Here is a 21,532-nt window from a genome sequence, read left to right as displayed (position 1 = left end):
ACATGCTGGATGCGACAACTGCAGAAGAACGATGGGGCAAATGAATGGCTCTGATAAAGACACCTCGTACACACAGCTGGGCATGAGCCATTAGTCGGGTTTACTAAACGATGTGAGAGCAAAGGGCACAGCTACTCATGTCTTGGAAAAGAGCCAAGCTCCATCCAGCAACCCCTTATGATTTTTAAACCCCCAGCTCTTATATAAAACTTTTTAATGGCACCACCATCTATTTTCCTTAAATAAAAAATGTTGAATGTTTCTCTCACACCCGTTGGAGAGGGAAACGAGAGTTTAAATTAACTCCAAATGGTAAAAATTTAATACAGCTCCAGCTGCCTGCAGGTTTCTTCAGTTCACATCTTTCAGTGTGAGAGCTGCTCCAGCTGCTCTGTGATCTCATCTACCATTTGAAATCCGCAGTGCTACTGAGCAGCAGTTTTAAAGCACATAATGGAAATCACTTGACTTACGGCCTCTCTGATCAGCAGGTGAGTCCATTATCTGATGATAAAACAAACCAGATAGTCCGAGTTAAGAAATCATAATTATCTGTTTGGAGTCAGAAAAAAAACAAAAACCTTGGAGGGTCGGAGGATCTTTCTCTTAGTCCAGTGATGTAAGCTTGGGGAAGGCTCTCTGGAGTGACTTCAAGCTTTTCTCTGCTGTTAGAACCTTCTGCTGCCTCCACCCCTAAATTTTGGTGTCTTGAATGGGGACAAGAATCAGGGTGACAGAAATCTTGACTGACTCACCCAGGAAATGAGTTTTGAGTTCTTTGTAAAAGAACAAGGTGAAAATGAAAACCAGTAGTTGCCTGGGAAACTTTTGGGAGAGGATATGTCAGACTGCAGTTAGCTGGAAACACAGTCTAAATGCTCAAATATTTTAAGGGACTCTAATTTGGACACAAACCTGCCACTGAACCCATTCCAGGACTATCGAATGCAGAACTTCCTGGAAAGCAAAGTGTTCTTAGTCCTGCAATAAGAGTGCATAGTTCCTCAGTTGCTTCCAGGGCCTGTGTGCTCCTGATTTTTGATAGGCCACAGGTGATTCAGGTTGTCCCTGGGGCTAGAGCTTCGTAGACAAGAATGCCCAAGCCAAACAAAGAACTGCATCAAATATGTTATGGCTCCCCTGTGGCTCTCAAAACTTTTGCTAGTAAAATATTGCCCTTGACCATAACCATCCCACTTGGCACAAATTTTAGATGGGAAAAGTAATGGGTTCAATGGAATAAAATCAGGTAGGGTGGGAGTAGCAAGTATCTGTGGCCTTTAAGATGAAGAGACATTCCGTATTGCAAAGCAGATGAACAATCTTCACACTCCTCAATGACATGAAAAGCTGGTTTTTTGTTTTGTTTTTTTAAATTGCCACTGGATTTCTCAACTGGGTTTTTAAAAGTAAGCTCTAAAAGGTGTTTACTCTAAAGCCAAATTGGCCAAAATACACCAGCGGAGAGCTCTTGGGCATACTACTTCCTTTATGCCAATTAGAATTCTTTTTAGGTGCCAGGATGATCATTTCAGTAACCTCAAGTTGTGTAACTCCCCCCAATTCTTCAAGGCCTGTTCTTAAATCTCACTTTCTTGATGAAAATGGCTGTGATAGCCTTCAATTCACACTGATTCTTCCCACCGTTGGGCCCCTAGAGTACACAGTGGCCACACAGTTTAATCCTCAATGACAGATTACCGTGCAATAATATTTTCTGATTATGTCTAGTGTTTGCTATGCTTTGTCCGCTGCAGGGTGAGCTCCTTGAGGCTGCGACGATGTTTTCTATAAGCTTCCATTACATGTAGCAGAGCGTCTAGGGGTCTCAATAAATACCCAGTGATTGATGGAAACACAGTGCTGTCTGGTTCCTTAAGAAAGTATCTTCTCTAGTTAAAATGAAAAAAATAAAATCAAACTATCCTTCGACCCAGCAATCCCATTGCTGGGTATATACTCGAAGGAAAGGAAATTGTTCTACCCAAAAGACACGCACATTTGTATGTTCATTGCTGCATTATTCACAATAACAAAGACATGGATTCAACCTAGATGCTCATAAATGGTGGATCAGATAAAATGTGGTACATAGACACCATGGAATACTTCACAACCACAAAAAAGAATGAAATCATGTCCTTTGCAGCAACATGGACACAGTTGGAGGCCATGATCCTAAACAAATTAATGTAGGAACAGAAAACCAAATACTGCATGTTCTCACTTGTAAGTGGATGCTAAGCATTGGGTACCAATCGACATAAAGATGGGGGTAATAGACACTAGGAATTACTAGCAGGGAGAGAAAAGGAAGGAGGAGAGGGCTGAAAAACTACCTATTAGGGATTATGCTCCCTACCTGGATGACAGGATCATTCGTATCTCAAACCGCAGTGTCACATAACATACTCATGTAATAAACCTGCACGTGTACTCCCTGAATCTAAAATAAAAGTTGAAATTACACAAGAAAAAAAAAAGTAAAATAGTTAAAAGAAATTATTTTTAAAACTGAGTAAATTGGCCAGTGTTTGTTTAGTTTATATTCTTGTCATCAAGCGTATCAGTTTAAACTTGACAGAATTAAAAATATGTATTTTTTTTTTTTAAAAAAAGAAAAGAACACATCTTCTCAGGAGTAATGCCATTGATGCCCAGTCCCCTCTCTGCCGGAGCAACCCAGAACCTCCCACATCTGTCTCTATGGCAGTCAACTCTGTGTTCTCCTGTCTGGGACTTGATCCTTCACTGAACAGAAAATTTAGCCTTCGGGAATATGAAACAGCCATTGCTGAGAATTCTGGGAATTCATTTTAAAGAAAATGACAAAATCCATGCTTGTGGGGTAGGTGTTTAAAGGTAATTTTGGAGACTCTGGAGTCCCGTAACAAAGAAGAATCTGGGCCTTAAATCTGGCTTGAAAATATGTGTGCCAAGAATAAAGTGGTGGGGTGGAACAAACTGCAGTAGCCTATTTGTTAGTTGTTAGCCTGGATTGAATTAATGGAGGCTTAGACAAAACTGTGTCATTAGATTCACCTTGTCCATGATGAGAATTCAGGATTGTATAAAAACCTGACATGTATTTCTCTTTGCAATATGGACTGGCAGCTTGGTTGCCCACCATAGCCAGAAGTCTGTCTTGATTTTCTCTGTCCCTTTAATGGTTTCTGTGTCCCTTTCCTCCTTCCACAGGTGGAAAATAAAATCCCACATAACAGTTATGCTTTGGGAAAGCTGAAATAACATATATGGCAACCGAACAGTTATAAGGGAAAAGCACATCATGAATTTAATTCCATTTCCAGATGTAAAATGTCATAAAGAATTTTTTTTTCCATTCTTGGCAAAATAACAGCAATTTTCGAGACCATTTTATTTAGCTGAGTGTATGCACATTCATAAGTAGGGTATCAGAGTCTTCAACGTGGAGTGTGCTATAAATGCGATGTGTTATAGCTTTACTGAGATTAAACTACCAAAGGCCCCACATTCAGCTAGGAGGTGCATGACCCTCATTGAAAGGGTGGGGAACTGTGTCTGACTAATGGTAGAACTTGGTGTGTTTTCAAAGCAAGGACTCTGGCCCATATGGGGAGGTTTCTGACCAGTGTAATTATTCTCTAGTGACTGCAGACATTGGAATTGTCGTCTGTTTCAAAGAGCAGATCATTTGGTCATTCGACACATTTTTCATTTTGACTTCTCTTTTTCTTTTAGCCTCTTTGTATGAGACTTAGGGTCTTTGTAGAAACACCTGGGTAGGAGCTGAAAAAGCCTAGCTGGGAGTAGGGCCCAAATGGCCATTCCTCTGACTTATGTAATTCAACTAAATCATACAGTTAGAGCTTTGAGAAGCATAAGTACTTAAAACACATACACACACACACACACGGTGTTCCAAAAAGCCAAGGACATTTTAGAGAAGGGCTATAAAAATAACCAAAGGGTAGGAATAAGTCAGTTTGGTGAAAGTCTCCGTGGCACATGCTATCATTCTGATAACTAAAGAAATAACTCCTCTATTGGAAAATTAGCTGTTCAGGCAGATTAACAGATGTGTCCACCTGAAGGGTGACTCCCACTGTGGCCTTTTACGAGCAGGAAAGGGCTCCTTTACAACTCAGCTCCTGCTTTGTATAAATTATTGGAGTGAGGGACATGGGAGAACTTTTGGGTAATGAAAAGAAAAATAGAATTTGAGAAAGCCGATCAGTTTTCTTGAGAACTGGTAGAAAACTGCTAACGTACTTGTAGATTCCGTTCTTAAAACTTTCTTGTATTTTTCAAGGGAAGATACAGACTTTTTATTCATGTTTCTGTTTCTGTGTAACCAACTAACACTGCCATATAATTAAATGATTTAAAACGGAACCTACCACCGTCACTCTCCAATTGGTCTGTTTATTGAGTTGGTATTACTAAAAATGAGAGATCACATCAAAGCAAAATAGGGAATGGCAGAAGGCGAAAACCACTTTTATTTAGAAAAAAATGCAAGCAGTTTCAATTGATACTGATTTCTCTGTCTTGGAAACTTGGGTTAAAGGTACTTTGTCCTAAATAAATTGGTTGTTGCTTTTGTGTTGAAATGTATCAGTTGAGGAGAGCTGTCATTTACCATGACTTAGTTTTCAGATCTGCAGGCTTTGAGCTGTAATACAGATATATCAACTCTAAGAAATAAATGAAAACTGTCACCAGTGTCAGCAGCAAAAACTGGGGGTCCATCCCACACAAATTATGGACATCTGTATTCCTAATTGGCATTCTTTAGGGCCATGCCAGCAGAATGGCAGTGCCAATAGAGTCTGACAGCCTTAGAAAAGATGCGTTATCAGGTCTAGGTGACAGGAGACGATGAGACATAGAAGTTCCTTTGTATGGAATACTATTCGTATGTTTGCTAATATAATGCTGGCGATTTTCAGTTTCCGGCACCCCCGAATGGCACCTTTTAGCCATACTACATTTGCTTCTCTTAAAGCAGATCAGTTGATCTTAGGTAAATAAGTGGTATTGATGGTTATATGATCAGAAGACCCTTGGCAGAGATGCATACAAATAGTTAACAAGGTAATGGTAAGAAATGTTGACCTTGATTTGTTTAGCTAAGATGTAAAGATTTTTGAAGGTCAAAGGTGTCCTTGTCTAGTGTTTTGGAGTCTAACTGTGCCTGACCCTCTAACATTAAGCTGCTGTGGCCTGCAGTTTTGAAGAGTGAAGCAAACCAGGGGGAAAACGAGAAGGGGGAGAGAACAGGAAATGGAGTGAGGTGTTTCAGGAAGTTGTCAGGGGTTGACTGATTGATTCCAGATGGGAAGGGTCAGCCTTCATGACCCAGGAAATACTCACTAGGGGAAAGAAGTTGGCTTGTGGAAGGGGAAGGCCTGGGAGTAAGATGATGTTGGAATGCGCATTCCACTTCCTTTGGTCCTAAAACATTCAGAAATCTTAACTTCTCCAAATAGACGAATATCAGCGTTGTCACTGTTCATCAGTAAACACTGAAGGAACTTAAATTTGAAGTTTTGACTGTACCAAATATATCTTCACCTGTATAATGTAGTTCATTCTTCCAGAAGTAAAGCAAATGTATGTAAAAGTCAGTATTTAAGTGTGTGTCTCTATGTATAGAAACAACCACCAAACAGGTCTGGTTTCCTGTTGTGGAATTTATGAATTAAATCCATCACATTTTGAAAATTCAGTTGAATTGGCAGGCTCTTCCCGCTACCTCACCATCTAAGATATTTGGAATATTAAAACCTGGAACTTGCCTCATATCTATACGTACACATGCGCACGCACATACATTTGGACGTAATTTAAAATCTTGTAATAAATTTTACAGACACTGACATAATTCAGGTTAATTCCCTAGCTGTCATGAGAGGCCAGCGTGAGCCAGCAAGAGATTAAAATTTATTTCTATTGTTAATAGAAAATAATGAAGTGCATCTGAACCATCAGGGTATGTCATTCGGGAAATGTTCACTTTGGAACTAAGTCTCACTCCACCCAAATGGACAATGATGAAATCAGCTGGCTCGTGAAAGCCCCATATTTTGTGGCAGGAATGCGTGGGGAGTATTAATGGACAGTATGACAAGGAGCTTGTGGAGTGAATTAAAGCAGCCTCAGAGAGAAGGCTCTTTACCTCCACGTAATCCTCAGACAGGGCCCAGGTTCCCCTTAGTGTGCCTAGGACAGCTCATTAAGAATTAATGCCCATGGCTGGGTGCAGTGGCTCATGCCTGTAATCCCAGCACTTTGGGAGGCTGAGGCGGGAGGATCACTTGAGGTAAGGAGCTCTAAACCAGCCTGGCCAACATGGTAAAACCCAAAAAATACAAAAATTAGCTGGGTGTGGTGGCGGATGCCTGTAATCTCAGCCACTCAGGAGGCTGAGGCAGGAGAATTGCTTGAACCTAGGAGGCAGAGGTTGTGGTGAGCTGAGATCAGGCCACTGCACTGCACTTCAGCCTGGGTGATAGAGCAAGACTCTGTCTCAAAAAAAAAAAAAAGAAAAAAAAAAGAAGAATTAAAGCCCAAAGCACCCTCTCCTTATTTTCTGTTTCGTTTTTTCCAGAGATGACAGTTATGTCTTTGAAAATGCATTCACACACACAATTTATAAGAATGGTTTGATTCTTTCTTCTTTCTCTTCTCCTATTATTTTCGGGGGGTAGGCAATACAATCTTCATGTTCATCTTAACCTTGCAACCATGAGGCTCTGCCTCTCCCTTCAACTGCGACATGACCTTGTATTTTGCTGAGATCACTTTGATAAGAACATGAGCACTTACAGCAAGTGATAGATGCCGCCATCTTAATGTTTGCCACTGTGATAGGAACTTTCTGGAAGGAATTTCCCCAGATTCTAACATGTTAACATGGACACAATTGAAAACAGACACAGCGCTAGACAGGCTGTACCCCTGAATTGTGAGCAATTATATTGATAATTTTCTGAATGACAACTGAGGTTCCTTTAAGTTTATTCTTTGAATCTCTGGGCCCTATCACATATTAGAAGCACAGTGAATTATCTGTTGGGTTGGATGACTGACACTTATTCATGTAAAATTTTGCGTATGTTACCACCATGTTCAAGATGTGAGACTATATGAGATGATTTGTGGACTCATGGGTTTTAGGGATTTTCCCAAACCTATTATGCTAAAAACATAACTTAAAAAGATGTCATCAAAAAACTCTTTAGGGCAAAGAAAAAAATCAGAAGATTTTTTGCTTTGCTGGTGGTGGGGGTAGGATGGACTGGGAAGGAACACGAGATAACTTTTTGGGAAGATGGAAATAGTCTACTTCTTGATCACAGTGTAAATTGGACAGCTAAGATTTGTGCATTTCAATGTATGTAAATTTTACCTACAAAAAAACCCAAACCTGTGATTATTATCATTGTTGAGTAGGGGGTTGGGAGAGGGTGGTGGTAAACAGTAGTTCCCCCGCCCACTTTGGAGGCTTCACTTTCTGTGGTTTCAGTTACCCAAGGTACAGTACAATAAGACATTTTGAGAGAAAAAGAAGCCACATTTACATACTTTTATTTCAATATCTTTTTATAATTGTTCTATTTAAAATATTATTGTCATTAATGTCTTACTATGCCTAATTTATAAATTACACTTTATCATAGGTATGTATAGGAAAAAGCATAATATAGGGTTTGATATTCTCTGAGGTTTCAAACATCCACTGGGGTCTTAGAGCATAGACCTCTTGGATGAGGGGTCTACTGTGGCTGAGATGAGAATGGTGATATTTTGACAATTCTTGAAGCTGAATGGTAAGTACTGGGGATTCATTATGCTATCCTGTTTCTTTTGTTTGCTTGAAATTATTCATAATAAAAGGTTTTTAAAATGCTGCCTCATTCCTTCATATTCAGAGGTAAGGTAGGGCTGGGCACTGTGGCTCACTTCTGTAATCCCAGCACTTTGGGCGGGCGAGGCAGGTGGATCACTTGAGGTCAGGAGTTCAAGACCAGCCTGGCCAACATGGTGAAAACCTGTCTCTACTAAAAATACAAAAATTAGCTGGGCATGGTGGCAGGCACCTGTAATCCCAGCTACTTGGGAAGCTGAGGCAGGAGAATTGCTTGAACCGTGGAGGTGGAGGTTGCAGTAAGCTAAGATGGTGCCACTGCACTCTAGCCTGTGCAACGAAGTGAGACTCTATCTCAAAAAAAAAAAAAAAAAATACGGCAGGATCAAGCTCCCTGCCCTCCATTTAATAAGTAAAGAAGGACAATTACGAGTAGAATATCAACTGTTTTAATTTGGGAGTAGACAGGAAGAGTCATTTTTAAACACGACTCTTCATTTTGTACCTATTTAGTGCCCTTCCTCAAAAGGTCTACACGTGTTTGTGAGTACATATATAATAAGTTCTTTTTTTTTTCTCAATAATAATGGTCATGGATAACTGATGTGAACTGAGAAGTAGACCCATGTCTAGGGTGGTTCGTCTTCCGGGTCAAGTGATTCGGTAGGAGCTCCACCCAGGTCCACTCCCTTCTGCTATGCTTGGCCAGCCTTTGCTGATATCCACCTCTTTGAGCTTCTTCCCCACCCCTGATCTGCAGTACATATGCTGGAACTTGATTCGATACCAGTCTTTGTGCTACTTGTTTCCTGTGTTAACTATGATTCTTCAGCCAGAAAATAAACTCTTTTAGGTTAGGGACCATGCCTTGTAACTGTTGGTACCTATTTCTTATCTGCCTCTTCCTAGGACCTCCCCCAGAGCTTAGACCATGGGAGAACCTCTGTGTGTGAGTAATGTCATCTGCCTTATGGTCTGGTCAAGCCCAGCATGGGCAAGGCAGTTAGGACGTGAACTCATCCCAGTTTGGCACACACCAAGCACTGTGCTGAATCCCTTATATGTGTTGCAGGTTGAGTATTCCTTATCCAAAATGCTTGCATCTAGAAGTGCTTCTGATTTCAGGTTTTGGAATATTTGCATTCTGTACTTACTGATTGAGCATCCCTAATCTGAAAAATCCAAAATCCAAAATGATCTGATGAACATTTCCTTTGAGCATCATGTCAGTGCTCAAAAAGGTTTAGATTTTGGAGAATTTTGGATTTCAGATTCTTGGACTAGGGATGTGTGCCTGTATCTCATTATACCTCATTTCAGCACTGTGAGATACACATTGTTATTTATATCTTACAGATAAGAAAAACTGAGATTAGAAAAGGTTAAGTAATTTGATCATGGTTGCAAGTTAGGGGACAGAAGCTTGGGATTTGAATTCAGCTCTCCCTGACTCCAAACCCATGTTCTGCCACTGTTCCACACCACCTCTCCCCTTGCCCTCATTAGATGCTACACATCCTGTATTTTCAACACTGAATTATGGCAACCTTATCTTCTCAGCAAAAGTCGAGGCATCGCTGCCACCACTCTCTACTGGGCAGCAGCAACACAGACAATTCACCAGCCAGCATCCCAATGCTGGGCATGATGTCAGGACCCGTCTGAAGTGCAAGAATCCATTCCCGAGCTTGGAGAAGTGACTTTCCAGCTGGCGTGTAGATCTCAGCTTCCACATGGCACACCAGCTTTCTGTGGTGGAGGTTCCACTGCTGGTGGCGGTCCAGGTCTTTTGATAGAGAACCAGGTTTCTGGAACCAGCAGGCAGATGGTCTTTTTCTCCACTTCATTACATGGGTGTGCTTTGAGCAAAGGTTCTTGACAACACATGGATGAAGGGCAGCCACTTTTACTGTAAAGTTTTGACATAATTACAGAAGGAGAAAACTCTGTTGAGTCCCAAGTTCTGTCCCATCTCCCCTTTGCCAAATGGAAGTGTGGCAAAACAGAATTTTGGTGCATTTGCTACTTCATGTGAAACTAATTCCACGCACCCCCTTTCTCCTTTTTACTTTAAATATGCAGGTTGTGTTGTCAACAACGGTGAACGTGGATGGACACGTCCTGGCTGTTTCTGACAACATGTTTGTTCATAACAACTCCAAGCATGGACGGAGAGCAAGAAGACTCGACCCATCGGAAGGTAGGGCTGCCTGTGCTCAGCATAGTAGACACATGAAATTCTCCACGAATTTCCTTGTTCGAACTTCAAATTTATGTCTTGGAGTCAGAGCACAGAAAGTACACAGAACCATGTGGGTTTTCTTTTTTTAACGAAGTTGTAAACACGGACTCCAGCCTGCTCCACTGTAAGGCCCACACGTCTACCAGCCCGTGCCAAGTCCTCATGCCTCCCACTCTCTTCCATTCTGTTCTGTGTTTTCCTTTTTGTGAGACGGGCATTTCAGGCAAACAGAGGCCTGTGACATCTTAGTTAAACAGGAACATTGCTGTGCCAGACGTGTATGAATAAGTGTCAGATGTGCCCTTAAACACATTGTAGGCAAAACAAAACAATGTTCGGAATGAAACTGACACTAATTGATTTTTGTTTGCTTGGACAAGAAGAAATCATGGTCTGTTCTGGGTAGTTTTCCAAGTGCATTAAAGTAATTAGAAATACCGGTAACTGTTAAACTTCAAGTTGTCCAAAAAATTAAAGTATATCGATGAAGATAACTGACAAATCTAAGTAAATTCCATTTTAGTTATTCCCCTTTCTTCTGCACTCCCTAACTTACTGGTATAGAAAGACCTTATAATACAGAATGTTGGTCAAACTAGGCTACTATTCTAGTGTGATGTTTTGTTATATACTACCACCAAACCCCCACCTCCCACCCTAACTCAGCCCTGAAAATGTATCTTGTATCATTGTAAACAGGAATTAATGAACTGAAAGAAAATGATTGAATCAGTAAAGAATTTGGAGTGGTGTTAATTCTCCCACAGTGGGCACTGAAAGGGGAGAAGAAAATCCCAGAGTTCAGGACTAGGAACCCATCCAGTTTCTTTTGACTGATTGGATGTGATTGACTGGCTGTTCAAAGGGGGCTCATGTTTTTGGAGTCCTGCCAAAGTTCTCCTCTACCTTTGACCCTGTCAACTTTGGAAATGGAGTGATGGATTGACTTTAGTTATGGCCTGAAAACCATATTGGGTTCCTGTTGGGATATAAAGTCCAGAGGCCTGGAGCATATGGAAGAAGTGGGGAAAATCCTTCCTACAAAGTCAGTAGAGTGATTAGAAATTGTCTCTTGATAGAGCTGAAAAAAGCCTTCAACTGTGATAGATTTTGCTTTCTCCCCCTCTCTCTCTCTCTGGCCCATTAACAGGCCTTGTAAATCTTAACATCTTAGGGCAGAGGAGGTGGGGAGAGAAAGGGAATTTACACATTTCCAGTGTGATCAACTTATAAAAATATGGGCAAAAACAACAGAGTTTTTCAAACATCCTTTGCACAATGACCTAAGTGTTTTACTCTTTCATACATAATGGTCAACTCATTAGGCTTTAATGTCTCGGTGAAAACCAACAGCCAATTAGGGAATGATGGCAAGTCAACAAATCTCAGCTTGAACTTCTTGGAATGACCAGCAGCTTTCAAAAGCAGCCCATCCCCAAAATTCTAAGCTTCAACCAAATACAGGTGTCCAGCCCTTTGAATGCAAGGACTTTTTTATTTGTGGTGTGTCCAATCCTTTGAAGGCAAGGATTCTTTTTCTTATCTGTGGTGGGGGATATCACAAAAATTATACACGGACCTTTTTTGTTTGTTTGTTAGCTCATCAGTTATCATTTGCATTAGTATATTTTATATGTGGCCCAAGACAATTCTTCTTCTTCCAATGTGGGCTGGGAAGCCAAAAAGTTGGACACCCATGAAAGAACAAACCTGACTTTTTCTTTCCTGTCTTCTTAGCTACCCCCTGCATCAAAGCCATTAGCCCGAGTGAAGGCTGGACCACAGGAGGAGCCATGGTCATCATCATCGGGGACAACTTCTTTGATGGTCTCCAAGTGGTGTTTGGGACCATGCTTGTATGGAGCGAGGTAGGCAGAGGCATCAGGCTTACTCTGATTTCCTTTCACCCAAAGATTGTTTTGATCTGGGAAACTAGTCATTCCTAGAGCATCAGCAGCACAAACACCAAGGGTAAAAAAGCATAGAAGTCATAATAAATCAGGCATGGGTTTCTTAAGAAGATAACTATCCACTGCAGTATTATTTAAAATGGTGAAGACTTAGAAATCTAGAATTGTAAAGTGATGGAATGTCACTCCACCGTTAAAAACTGTTTTGAAAAAATTTGAATGATACAGGAAAAAGGATATGCTCACACTGTAATACTAAGCAGAAAAAAAAATAAGGACAACAGTGCCTATGGATGTAAAATCTAGTTATATAACACACATTCATAGAAAGGTACTGGAAACATACCAGATGTTAATATTGATTGTCTTTATGATGTTAATTTTTAAAAAATATTTTTCTGTAATTTCAAAATGTTCTAAATTGGATGTGTTTGACTTTCATCATCATATAAAACATGACAAAAAGATAAGTGACAGTGCTAAGTTGGGGTTGGAACTTGCCAGATCAATATTTGAAATCACAAGCAGGATAGGAGTTCAGCAGAGGAAAGGATTCCAGGGATGAGGGTGGGGTTGGCAGCAGGAGGTGGGAGGGACTTGGGCTGGGCTTGTAGGAAATAAAGGATCTACATTGGTTAAGTTGAGAGGAAATTCCAAGGTGGGGGTCAGAGAGAGAGAGAGAGACAGAGACAGAGACACACACACACACAGAGAGGGACAGACAGACAGAGACAGACACACACACACACAGAGACAGACAGAGACAGGACAGGGATGTTCAGAGTGCATTTGGAGCTAGGAGTACTCCAGTTAGAGTAGAGCAAAGAGAAAGAAGCCCCTGGGGAGCAATAGTGGGAGATGCTGTACACCTTATGTCCTTGGCGATGGCTTGTCTGATGGGTATTTTATTTCCCCGCCTGTTCATTCCTCAGCTAATAACCCCTCATGCCATCAGAGTACAGACTCCTCCCCGGCACATCCCAGGCGTGGTAGAGGTGACATTATCTTATAAATCTAAACAGTTCTGCAAAGGAGCCCCAGGAAGATTCATTTACACAGGTAGGTGAGAAAATGATTCCAAGAGAGGCTGGTTTCTGGTTTGCCTTTGTGCTAGTTCCCAGTATCTGTACTTTGTAATTGTCCTGATTTTTCTAGGTCTTTTTACTAGTGTGGAAAGAGTGAGCTGAGTGATAGATGTTGAATGGTGATGTGAAGATTCCCTTCTCAATTAGTGTTTTACCTAAGCAACTTCTGCATGATCTGGGAGACCACAGCAGCTCATTTCAGGAACACACCTCTGCAAATTTAACTCTGTTGGAACCATGCTGGAACCATCTTTTATCCACATGGTCAGATTAAAAAATAGTTATTGGCTGTAACTACATTTTCTTGAAAAGATTCAAGAGAGTTGCCCAGTGATGGTGGAGAGCAATTCAAAGTATTTTAAAACTTCAAGAAGGTAAAAATCATATATTAGTCAATATTTGTTGAATTTCTACTTTGTATCAACTGCTTTTTCTAAGCGAAGCGTATGGATGACACGTAAGACATGATCCCTTCCCCATTTGGAAGTTTAGAAACTTTTGAAGGAGACAACGGTATATTGCAAAGAACAGCTGGTGAATTCATAAATTTGAAATGTTTGGTATTTCCGATGAATGGAATATGAGTTTCAGGAAGAGAGGGCTTAGTGTGGACAAGAGTAATGGGGTGAGGTGCCAAGGAAGAGATGGAAATTGAAGACCATATTTATGGACAGGGAGAATTTGGATGGGCAAAGAGAGAAAGGGAGAATGTTTTCACTATGGGAATCCCATAGGCAAAGGCCGCAGGGTGAGGTGAGCACATTCCTACAGGACCAAAAGCTTGTCTGACAGCTGTGGCAATGCATTTTGTATTTACACTAGAACTTACCCTATATGTGCTAGGCATGTGTATTAGTCCGTTTTCATGCTGCTGATAAAGACATACCCGAGACTGGGTAATTTTTAAAGAAAAAGAGGTTCAATGGACTCATAGTTCCAAGTGGCTGGAGAGGCCTCACAATCATGGCAGAAGGCAAAAGGCACATCTTACATGGTGACAGACGAGAGAATGAGAACCAAGTGAAGGGGAACCCACTATAAAATCATGAGATCTCGTGAGACTTACTCACTACCATGAGAACAGTATAGGGGAAACTGCCCTCATGATTCAACTATCTCCCACCGGCTCCCTCCCACAACACATGGGAATTATGGGAGCTACAATTCAAGATGAGATTTGGGTGGGGACACAGCCAAACCATATCAGCATGGGAGGGAAAGAAAGCATAAATAGCTTAAAAACCTTATGTAATACCTAGAGTAGTCAAATTCATAGAGACGGAAAGTCTAATGGTGGGTACCAAGGGTTAAGGGAGGGGAAATTGGGGATTCGTTTAATAGGTCCAGAGATTCAGTTTTGCAAGACAAAAAGAGTTCTGGATATGGATGGTGATGACGGTTGTACAACAATGTGAACTACTTACCCCAAATGAGCTGCACACTTAAAAATGATTAAGATGGTAAATTGTATGTTATGTGTATTTTACCACATTTTTTTAAAGTTAAAAAAAAAAAAAGCCTGGTAAGGGAGTTTAGACTTGACTTGTCAGAAAATAAGAAGGCATTGAGGGTTTCTGTGCAAGGAAGAGTAACTCAAAGGTATTGTCTTCGAAAAAAGAAATGGTGTTGATATAAAGACTGAGTTAATTGGGGAACAACCAGAAGCAGGAAGATCAATGAGGTATTATACTTTGACAGAGAAAATAAAGAGTATAGAGAAAGAAATATATAAACCAAGAAAATATAGCAGGCATATTATAAATTTTTAATAATATTATTTTATAGATAGTATATAGTCTCTCATTTGCGCTCTGATTCCTACTCTTGTTAAAGTGTCAATGTCTGGCTAGCTATCAATTAGGAGTAGATGGAAAGAGGTAATTTTTAGGTCTATTTATTTAAAATTTAGCCTTTGAATTTTCTGTCCTGAGATAAGCACATCTCAGGTGTTATTTTCTGTGGATCTATGGGAGATTCTATTGCAGTCACAATAAAAAAGTTATTGTTCCAGCTCCAAAGGGATATAGTTCATTTGTTCATTCAAACTAGTGTTTATGACCTGCCTGCTATGGGCTGGCACAGCTCTAAGCTCTGGGGTATAGAAAGGAGGAAGGTAAAGTCCCCCATCTTCATAAAGCTTGTATTGTAGAGGGGAAGACAGACAAGAGAGAAAATAAGTGATATAATTTCAGATAGTGAGAAGTAAGGGAAGGAGAGTGAGGGAGGGTTGGGCAGGCTGGTTAGGGAGGCCTCTCTGAAGAGGGGACATGGAGCGAAGACCTGAATTCCAGGATGGGGCCAGCTGTGGAGATCCATCCCCCTTCTCTTCTTCTTCCTCCATCCTCCTCTCCTCTCCATCCACATTCCCTCCTCCATCGCAAGAGCTCCCTTGGGCTGGGTTTTCTGTTTGATTCACTGCTGTTCACTGGAACAGTGCCTGGCAGTCCATGAATCTGGGGGTGGGGGAGGGGTTGTCCCAGGTAGAGGGTACAGCAAGATTACAAGTGGGAGGGAGCCTGGTGCTGTTGGGGAAGAGCAAGAATGCCAGTGTGGCTGGAGTGGAGTCAGTGGGGAAGAGCGTGATGGGAGATGAGTTTAGAAAGTCAGGCAGGGCAAGGACTTTGGATGGGAAGACATGGAAGATGTTGAGCAGAGGAGCAACCAGCATCTAGACATAAGATCACCATGATAGGGTGGAGAAGTCCAAATATGGTGCCTTGGGAACACCAGCATGCAGGATTAAAGATGACAGGAGGAACCTGGGAAGGATCCTGAGAAGGAGTGGTCAGGGTAAGAGGAAACCAGAAGCGTGTGCTGTCCCTGAGGTCAGTTGGATAGCAGGTCTTGTTCCAGGACACTGTTTGCATGTAGAGCTTCTGGTATCTCTAGTGTTTCAAAGACACCCCTGGATGTGGGTGATGGAGCTGGCCTATAAGGAGATGGGTAGGTATCATAACAAGCACATTGCAGCCAATCCTCAACTCTCTGTTGAAGTAAAGAACAGTCTCAATCAGTAGGGCCATTGATGTAGACATTTGGAACCAGGTGTTGTGTACGTGTGTGTGCATGTGTAAAAGAGGTCCTCACCCTTGGCTACACTTTAAATTATCAGTGCCTAGGTCAAACCCCAGACCAATTAGATATGGATTTCTGAAGGTAGAAGTGTCACCCATTTATTTACTCAACAAACACGTGCTCTAAACACACAAAATCAATATCAGTACACCTCTCTCAGCTTACTGTTCTAGAATGGGAGATGACAAAAGTTAAAAAAAAAAAAAAAGGGAGATGGCTACAGTTACATTACAATAATTAGATTCAGCCCTTAAAATAAAAAAGGGTTATAGGGGCACTATGCAGGGAGTGACTAGCTTTGGGGAATCAGGGAAGGTTTCCCAGAGGAGGTAGCAATAGCTGACATTTTTGAAGCAAAATGGGAATTTGCCAGACAATGAGGAAGCTGTGGTCGACAGATCTTGGAAACACAGTACCTAGCAAAAGGGGAGCCTATACACCTGTAAAAATAACAGATGTTATGTTACATGTAAATTCAAATAATTTTAGAGATTAAGGGAATATGAAGATCTTCTAGTCAAAGTCCTCCTTTTCCAGAAGAGAAAACTGAAACCTAAGCCGAAGTGATTTGCTAGTAATTGCCTGTTGAATTAAAGATGGCATTAGAACAAAGATGCAGGCCTCTGGCCATCCTGCCTGGTGTCTTTCTGATGCTCCTTTAGCGTGTCGTAAAATATCTCTGTTTTCTTCATGTGCTGAGACATTAACGACTTTTGCATGACGTGTATATTTATTGAGCAATGCACTCTGTGCTCAACATTGAGCTCTATGCTCAGGCTGTTGGAGACAAGTCAAACCAGTGTCTCCCACCTTCCTGACATTACAATGCACTGACATAAACATGAACTGCTCATGCTCTGGAATTAGATACCTGGACTCATAGCGCGGCTTGCCTCCTGAATTGTTCTTGAATCTTGGGGGGAAGTGACTTAACCTCCTTTTCCCCCATCTATAAAATGGGCTACCTACAGAGCTGAGGACTAAATGATACAGTGCCTGGCAACTGTGGTGGGCTGGCAAAGGTTTAACAACTGGCTCTTCAGGAAGAAGCAGATTTTCTTTTTTAAAGCATGGGTTTATACCATTTACTGATTTCCATGGTCAAATACTCTCACCACGGCAGATTTCAAGCTACCACTCAAGTAGCTCCCAACGTTCCTGAAAACTTCACCACCTGGCTTCACAAGCTGGTACAGCCAGGTCTCTTCATGGAAAGTACCTGGGATAGAGTGGATAGAATGGCCCATATCTTATTAGTCAAAAAGTGGTTTATTATTTATATTATTCTTATTATTACTGAAATGGGAAAAGTCCCCTTGTCCCCCTCGCAGGGCGTGCGACGGGGCTGTGGCTCGCTTCTTCAGGGCCTCACTGTTCAAACCTCTAGGGGAGCATGCAGACAGGCAGGCTGTGGGGCTCTGACCCCGTAGCAGTGTCTAGGGGTAAATGTTTACAGCTGAAGCCCCAGTGAGCGTGTGTTACAGGTGCTCTTTTAGTTTAGCCTTCCATAGGCGGCTTGTGTTACTCAGCTCACTTAGACCCCTGCCTTATCACAAGGACAGAGGGCTTTCATATTCCACGGTTCTTGCTTTGGTGTACCAGAAGAATTGGATCACACCTGGGCTTGGAGAATGAGTGCAAGGTTTTATCGAGGGGAGGTAGCTCTCAGCAGATGGGGGAGCCAGAAGGGAGATGGTTTTCCCCGGGCCTCTCGGCAGCCCAGGTTCTCCTCCAACTGCCCCAGCCACATTCTGCGTTGTTCTGCCGGTCAGTGGCCTGCCGGTGCCTGTCGGTGTGTTCCTCTGGATGTCCAGCCACCCAGGTGTTCCTCCGCTGATGTGTGTCTGCCTTCCAGGGTCTCGGGGTTTTTATAGGCACAGGATGCGGGCATGGCAGGCCAGGGTGGTCTTGGGAAATGCAACATTTGGGCAGGAAAACAAAAATGCCTGTCCTAACTTAGGTCCATGGGCACAGGCGAAGGGGTGGAGCCCTAGCCAGGGACCACGCCTTCCTCTACCCAGCATTTCCCTTCCCCACTTCCATATCATTTAAAGGTACCACGCCCTTCCCTTCCCAGCACTTCTGTATCATTACCATTAGCCTTATCAGTATGGAGACTGACTTAAACAAGGAATTGCAAACCTGATGAGGACTAAAAGGAGTTGTTTAGGATGCTGGGAACATATGCCAGGGGAATTGGACCTCCTTAAACTGAGTTGATGGGGAGGATTTAGAATAGCCAAAACAGTATGTGCAAAGGCCCTGGGGTAGGCAAGAAACATGGGATATAGTTTATGAACAGAGCAGAAGGAATGAGCTTAAGAGAGGCTGTGTTCAAGCTGCATGGGTGTGCAGGGGCCAGGTCACATCAAGGCTTGTTTTTTTCAGTTCTTCCTCAAGTGCCATGGGAAGCTTTGGGAATATTGCCCCCATCAGATTTGCCTTTTAAAAGATCATTCTGGCTACAGTGCAGAGGATGGCTTGGACGCCAGGTTGGATGCAGGGAGGTCACTTGGAGGCCAGTGGGGTGGCCCAGGCCAGAAATGATGGTAGCTTGGAGCAGAGTGCTGGCAGTGGGGACAGGCAGAAGTGGATAAAATTTAGGAGGTAACATTGACACAACTTGATGATTGATTGGATGGGGTGAAGGTTGGGGAGGGGAAGGAGAGGACGACGCTCAGGTTTCAGAGTTGAAAAATTGGGTGGGTATAGTTTAGAAAGTGATTTTTTTTTTTTTTTTTAAGGTATAACGTGCTAAGGGAGTTCAGAGGAAGGACAAAATACTTCCAGCTGGTGGAGAGGTGGGAAGATTTAATATTGTAAAGATGTCGATTAATGAATACATTTAACACAGTGCCAATCAAAATAGCAACAAAATGTTTGGGGAAACTTTACAAAAGTTCACCTGGGAAGGAAAGGTGCTAAAAGAGGATTTTGAAAAATGAGAGGCCCTTGCCCTGCCAGACATTAAAACCTATTTTAAGTTTCAATAATTAAAAGAATATGGGGCTTTGTAGGAACATACAGAAATGTCATGCAACAGAAGAGAACATTTAAAAAACAAACACTTTGCACACATTAAGGGTATAAATACTTAGGTATTAGTAGGTGAGGGAAGCCAGGTCAGGTCAACATAGAAAAGATGGAATGCTTAACAAATGTGTTGGGCCAACTAGTTAGGCATTAAAAGAAAAGTTAGATTTTAAATTTTATAGCATATAAACAAAAATGTATTCAAATTAAATATTTTTATTAAAAATGTAGACATTTCAGAAGATTACAGATTTAAAAAATAATTATCATTTTGAGACTTGTGAACATTGAGGCTAAAGACAGACACCATCAAACAAAAGATGTGATTATGTAAAAGGAAAACGTTTGTATGTCAATATGCCAGGCATTAGAGGGAAAAGGACAAACTGAGAACATATTTGCTCTATGTGGCCTATTATCTTAAGTATAAAAAGACTTATTCCTTTATTCAGCAAAAATTTATTTGGTGCCTACTGTTTGTTAACTGCTGTGTTATACATTGTGGAAAAAGAGGAGAACGTTAGGTATCTTAGAAATTAAAGAGGAAAAGACAAATATCCAAATAGAAAGCTAGCAATGAACATCAAGAGTTAAATTCAGGAAGGAAGACCAGTAAACAAAGAAACCTATTATAATAAAAAATCCCAACCACACTAATAAATAAATGCAAATTAAGGCAACAAGATCACCTTTTTTTCCCTATCAAGTTGACAAAGATTTTCTTTTAAACAAATGAAAACACTCAGGTTGGCAAGATTCAAAGACAATGGGGACTTTCTAAGATACTACTGCAGGATACTCTAGACAGGATTTAAAGCCATAGGACCAGATGAGATCTCCATGAAAGAGTGGAGAAGTCCAAATATGGCACCTTGGGAACACCAGCATGCAGGATTAAAGTTGACAGAAGGAACCTGGGAAGGAGTCTGAGGTCAGGGTAGGAGGAAACCAGGAGTGTGGGCTGTCCCTGAAGTCAATTGGAGAGTGGGTCTTGTTCCAGGACACTTTCTGCATGTAGAGCTTCTGGTATCTCTAGTGTTTCAAAGACACCCCTGGACATGGATGATGGAGCTATAAGGAGATGGGTAGATGTCATAACTGTCTAAGATACTACTGCAGGAATGTAAGTTTGATAAGAGAACACCTGAAGATGTATGTGCCCTTTGACCCAGCAATTCTACTTCTAGAAATGTCTGCCTAGGAAATAATTGAGTTTGCTGGAAGACCGTTCATGGGAGTTTATTATAGTGAAAAATTGAAAATATCCTCATTGTACATTAGGGGATTCATTAAACAAATAATGGAACATCTTCTACACTTTTTTAGAGACATTAAAAATAATGCCATGGATGGATATTTATTTACATGAAAGGCATCTGTGATATGGGTTTTAAAGGAGCTTTAAAATAGTCTGTGTGATATGACCCAATGTTTAGATATATGAAAAATGAGTAGTTTTACAAACAACCCTAGTAGGGTACAGAATCCTGCATGCCAAGGTATTAACAATGGTGGTTTCTCAGTGTTGTTATTTAAATTTTTTTCATGTTGCTTACTTGTATCTATTTTCTAATAAAATTAAATAATTTAAAATTTAAAATTTAAATAATAAAGTATGGCACAATATAGTGTCACACGTTTAAATACTGAAACAGTACACATTAGTAAACTTGATTTTTCAGGTACAAAGTATTTCCAGCCTGATAGTTGGTGTTGCTTCTTTCAGAAACTGCTTTTGGGAAGGAAGGGCCTTTGGGGACAGTCGGATGAGGAGGGGAGGGACTCAGGAGTTTGTTCGTTCACAGATAAAGAAGAAACCAAAACTACAAATGCTATCAAGGATGGCTCAGGAGTCTGACCACTTTCTAGAAAAACTTCCACCCCGAGGTTACAGAGCGAAGTACCACTTGGGTTGGTGGAGACAGGAAGCTGATGTCATCCATGGAGGGTTCTAGACCCCACAGGAAATGGGTTGGTGACCTCCTGTCTTTCCCATTGAATTGACAGCTACTGACATGAAAAGCCAATTTCATCTTAATCCACTATCAGTGGCTTTCACAGGCACGTGCTGATGGGCTGCTCCACCTCAGAGCTGAGTCCTCACTCTGGTCACCTGGAGAGCCATGGCCTCTTCCCTAGGAGGAGAAGGACAAAGCCCTCTCGTCTTTCCAGCCACCCTGAAGCACTGACCCACACACTCTGGATGCCTGGAGTGTTTCACTGCAGGACAGTGATCCTAGGCTGCTGTAGGCCTAGACAAACCACTCGGCTCCAATGACAACGTGGACAAAAAGTCATTCTGGTTCTGGAGGAAAAGGCAAAACTTGAAATC

The 21,532-nt window shown here is 41.5% G+C and overlaps 1 protein-coding gene across 2 annotated transcripts in view; it reads left to right on the top strand.

The window, feature by feature from the left end:
• EBF2 (EBF transcription factor 2) overlaps positions 1-21,532 on the top strand; it is a 207,656-nt gene that overhangs the window by 146,367 nt on the left and 39,757 nt on the right. For both annotated transcript variants that reach the window (XM_063726596.1, XM_002818920.6), the window contains 3 exons: positions 9,938-10,055; positions 11,835-11,965; positions 12,940-13,066. In XM_063726596.1, the coding sequence (XP_063582666.1) occupies positions 9,938-10,055; positions 11,835-11,965; positions 12,940-13,066 (376 nt within the window). The remainder of the gene's footprint in view (positions 1-9,937; positions 10,056-11,834; positions 11,966-12,939; positions 13,067-21,532) is intronic.

Source organism: Pongo abelii, chromosome 7, assembly GCF_028885655.2.
Source record: "Pongo abelii isolate AG06213 chromosome 7, NHGRI_mPonAbe1-v2.0_pri, whole genome shotgun sequence".
Lineage (NCBI taxonomy): Eukaryota > Metazoa > Chordata > Mammalia > Primates > Hominidae > Pongo > Pongo abelii.
This window is presented reverse-complemented; position numbering and strand designations above follow the sequence as displayed.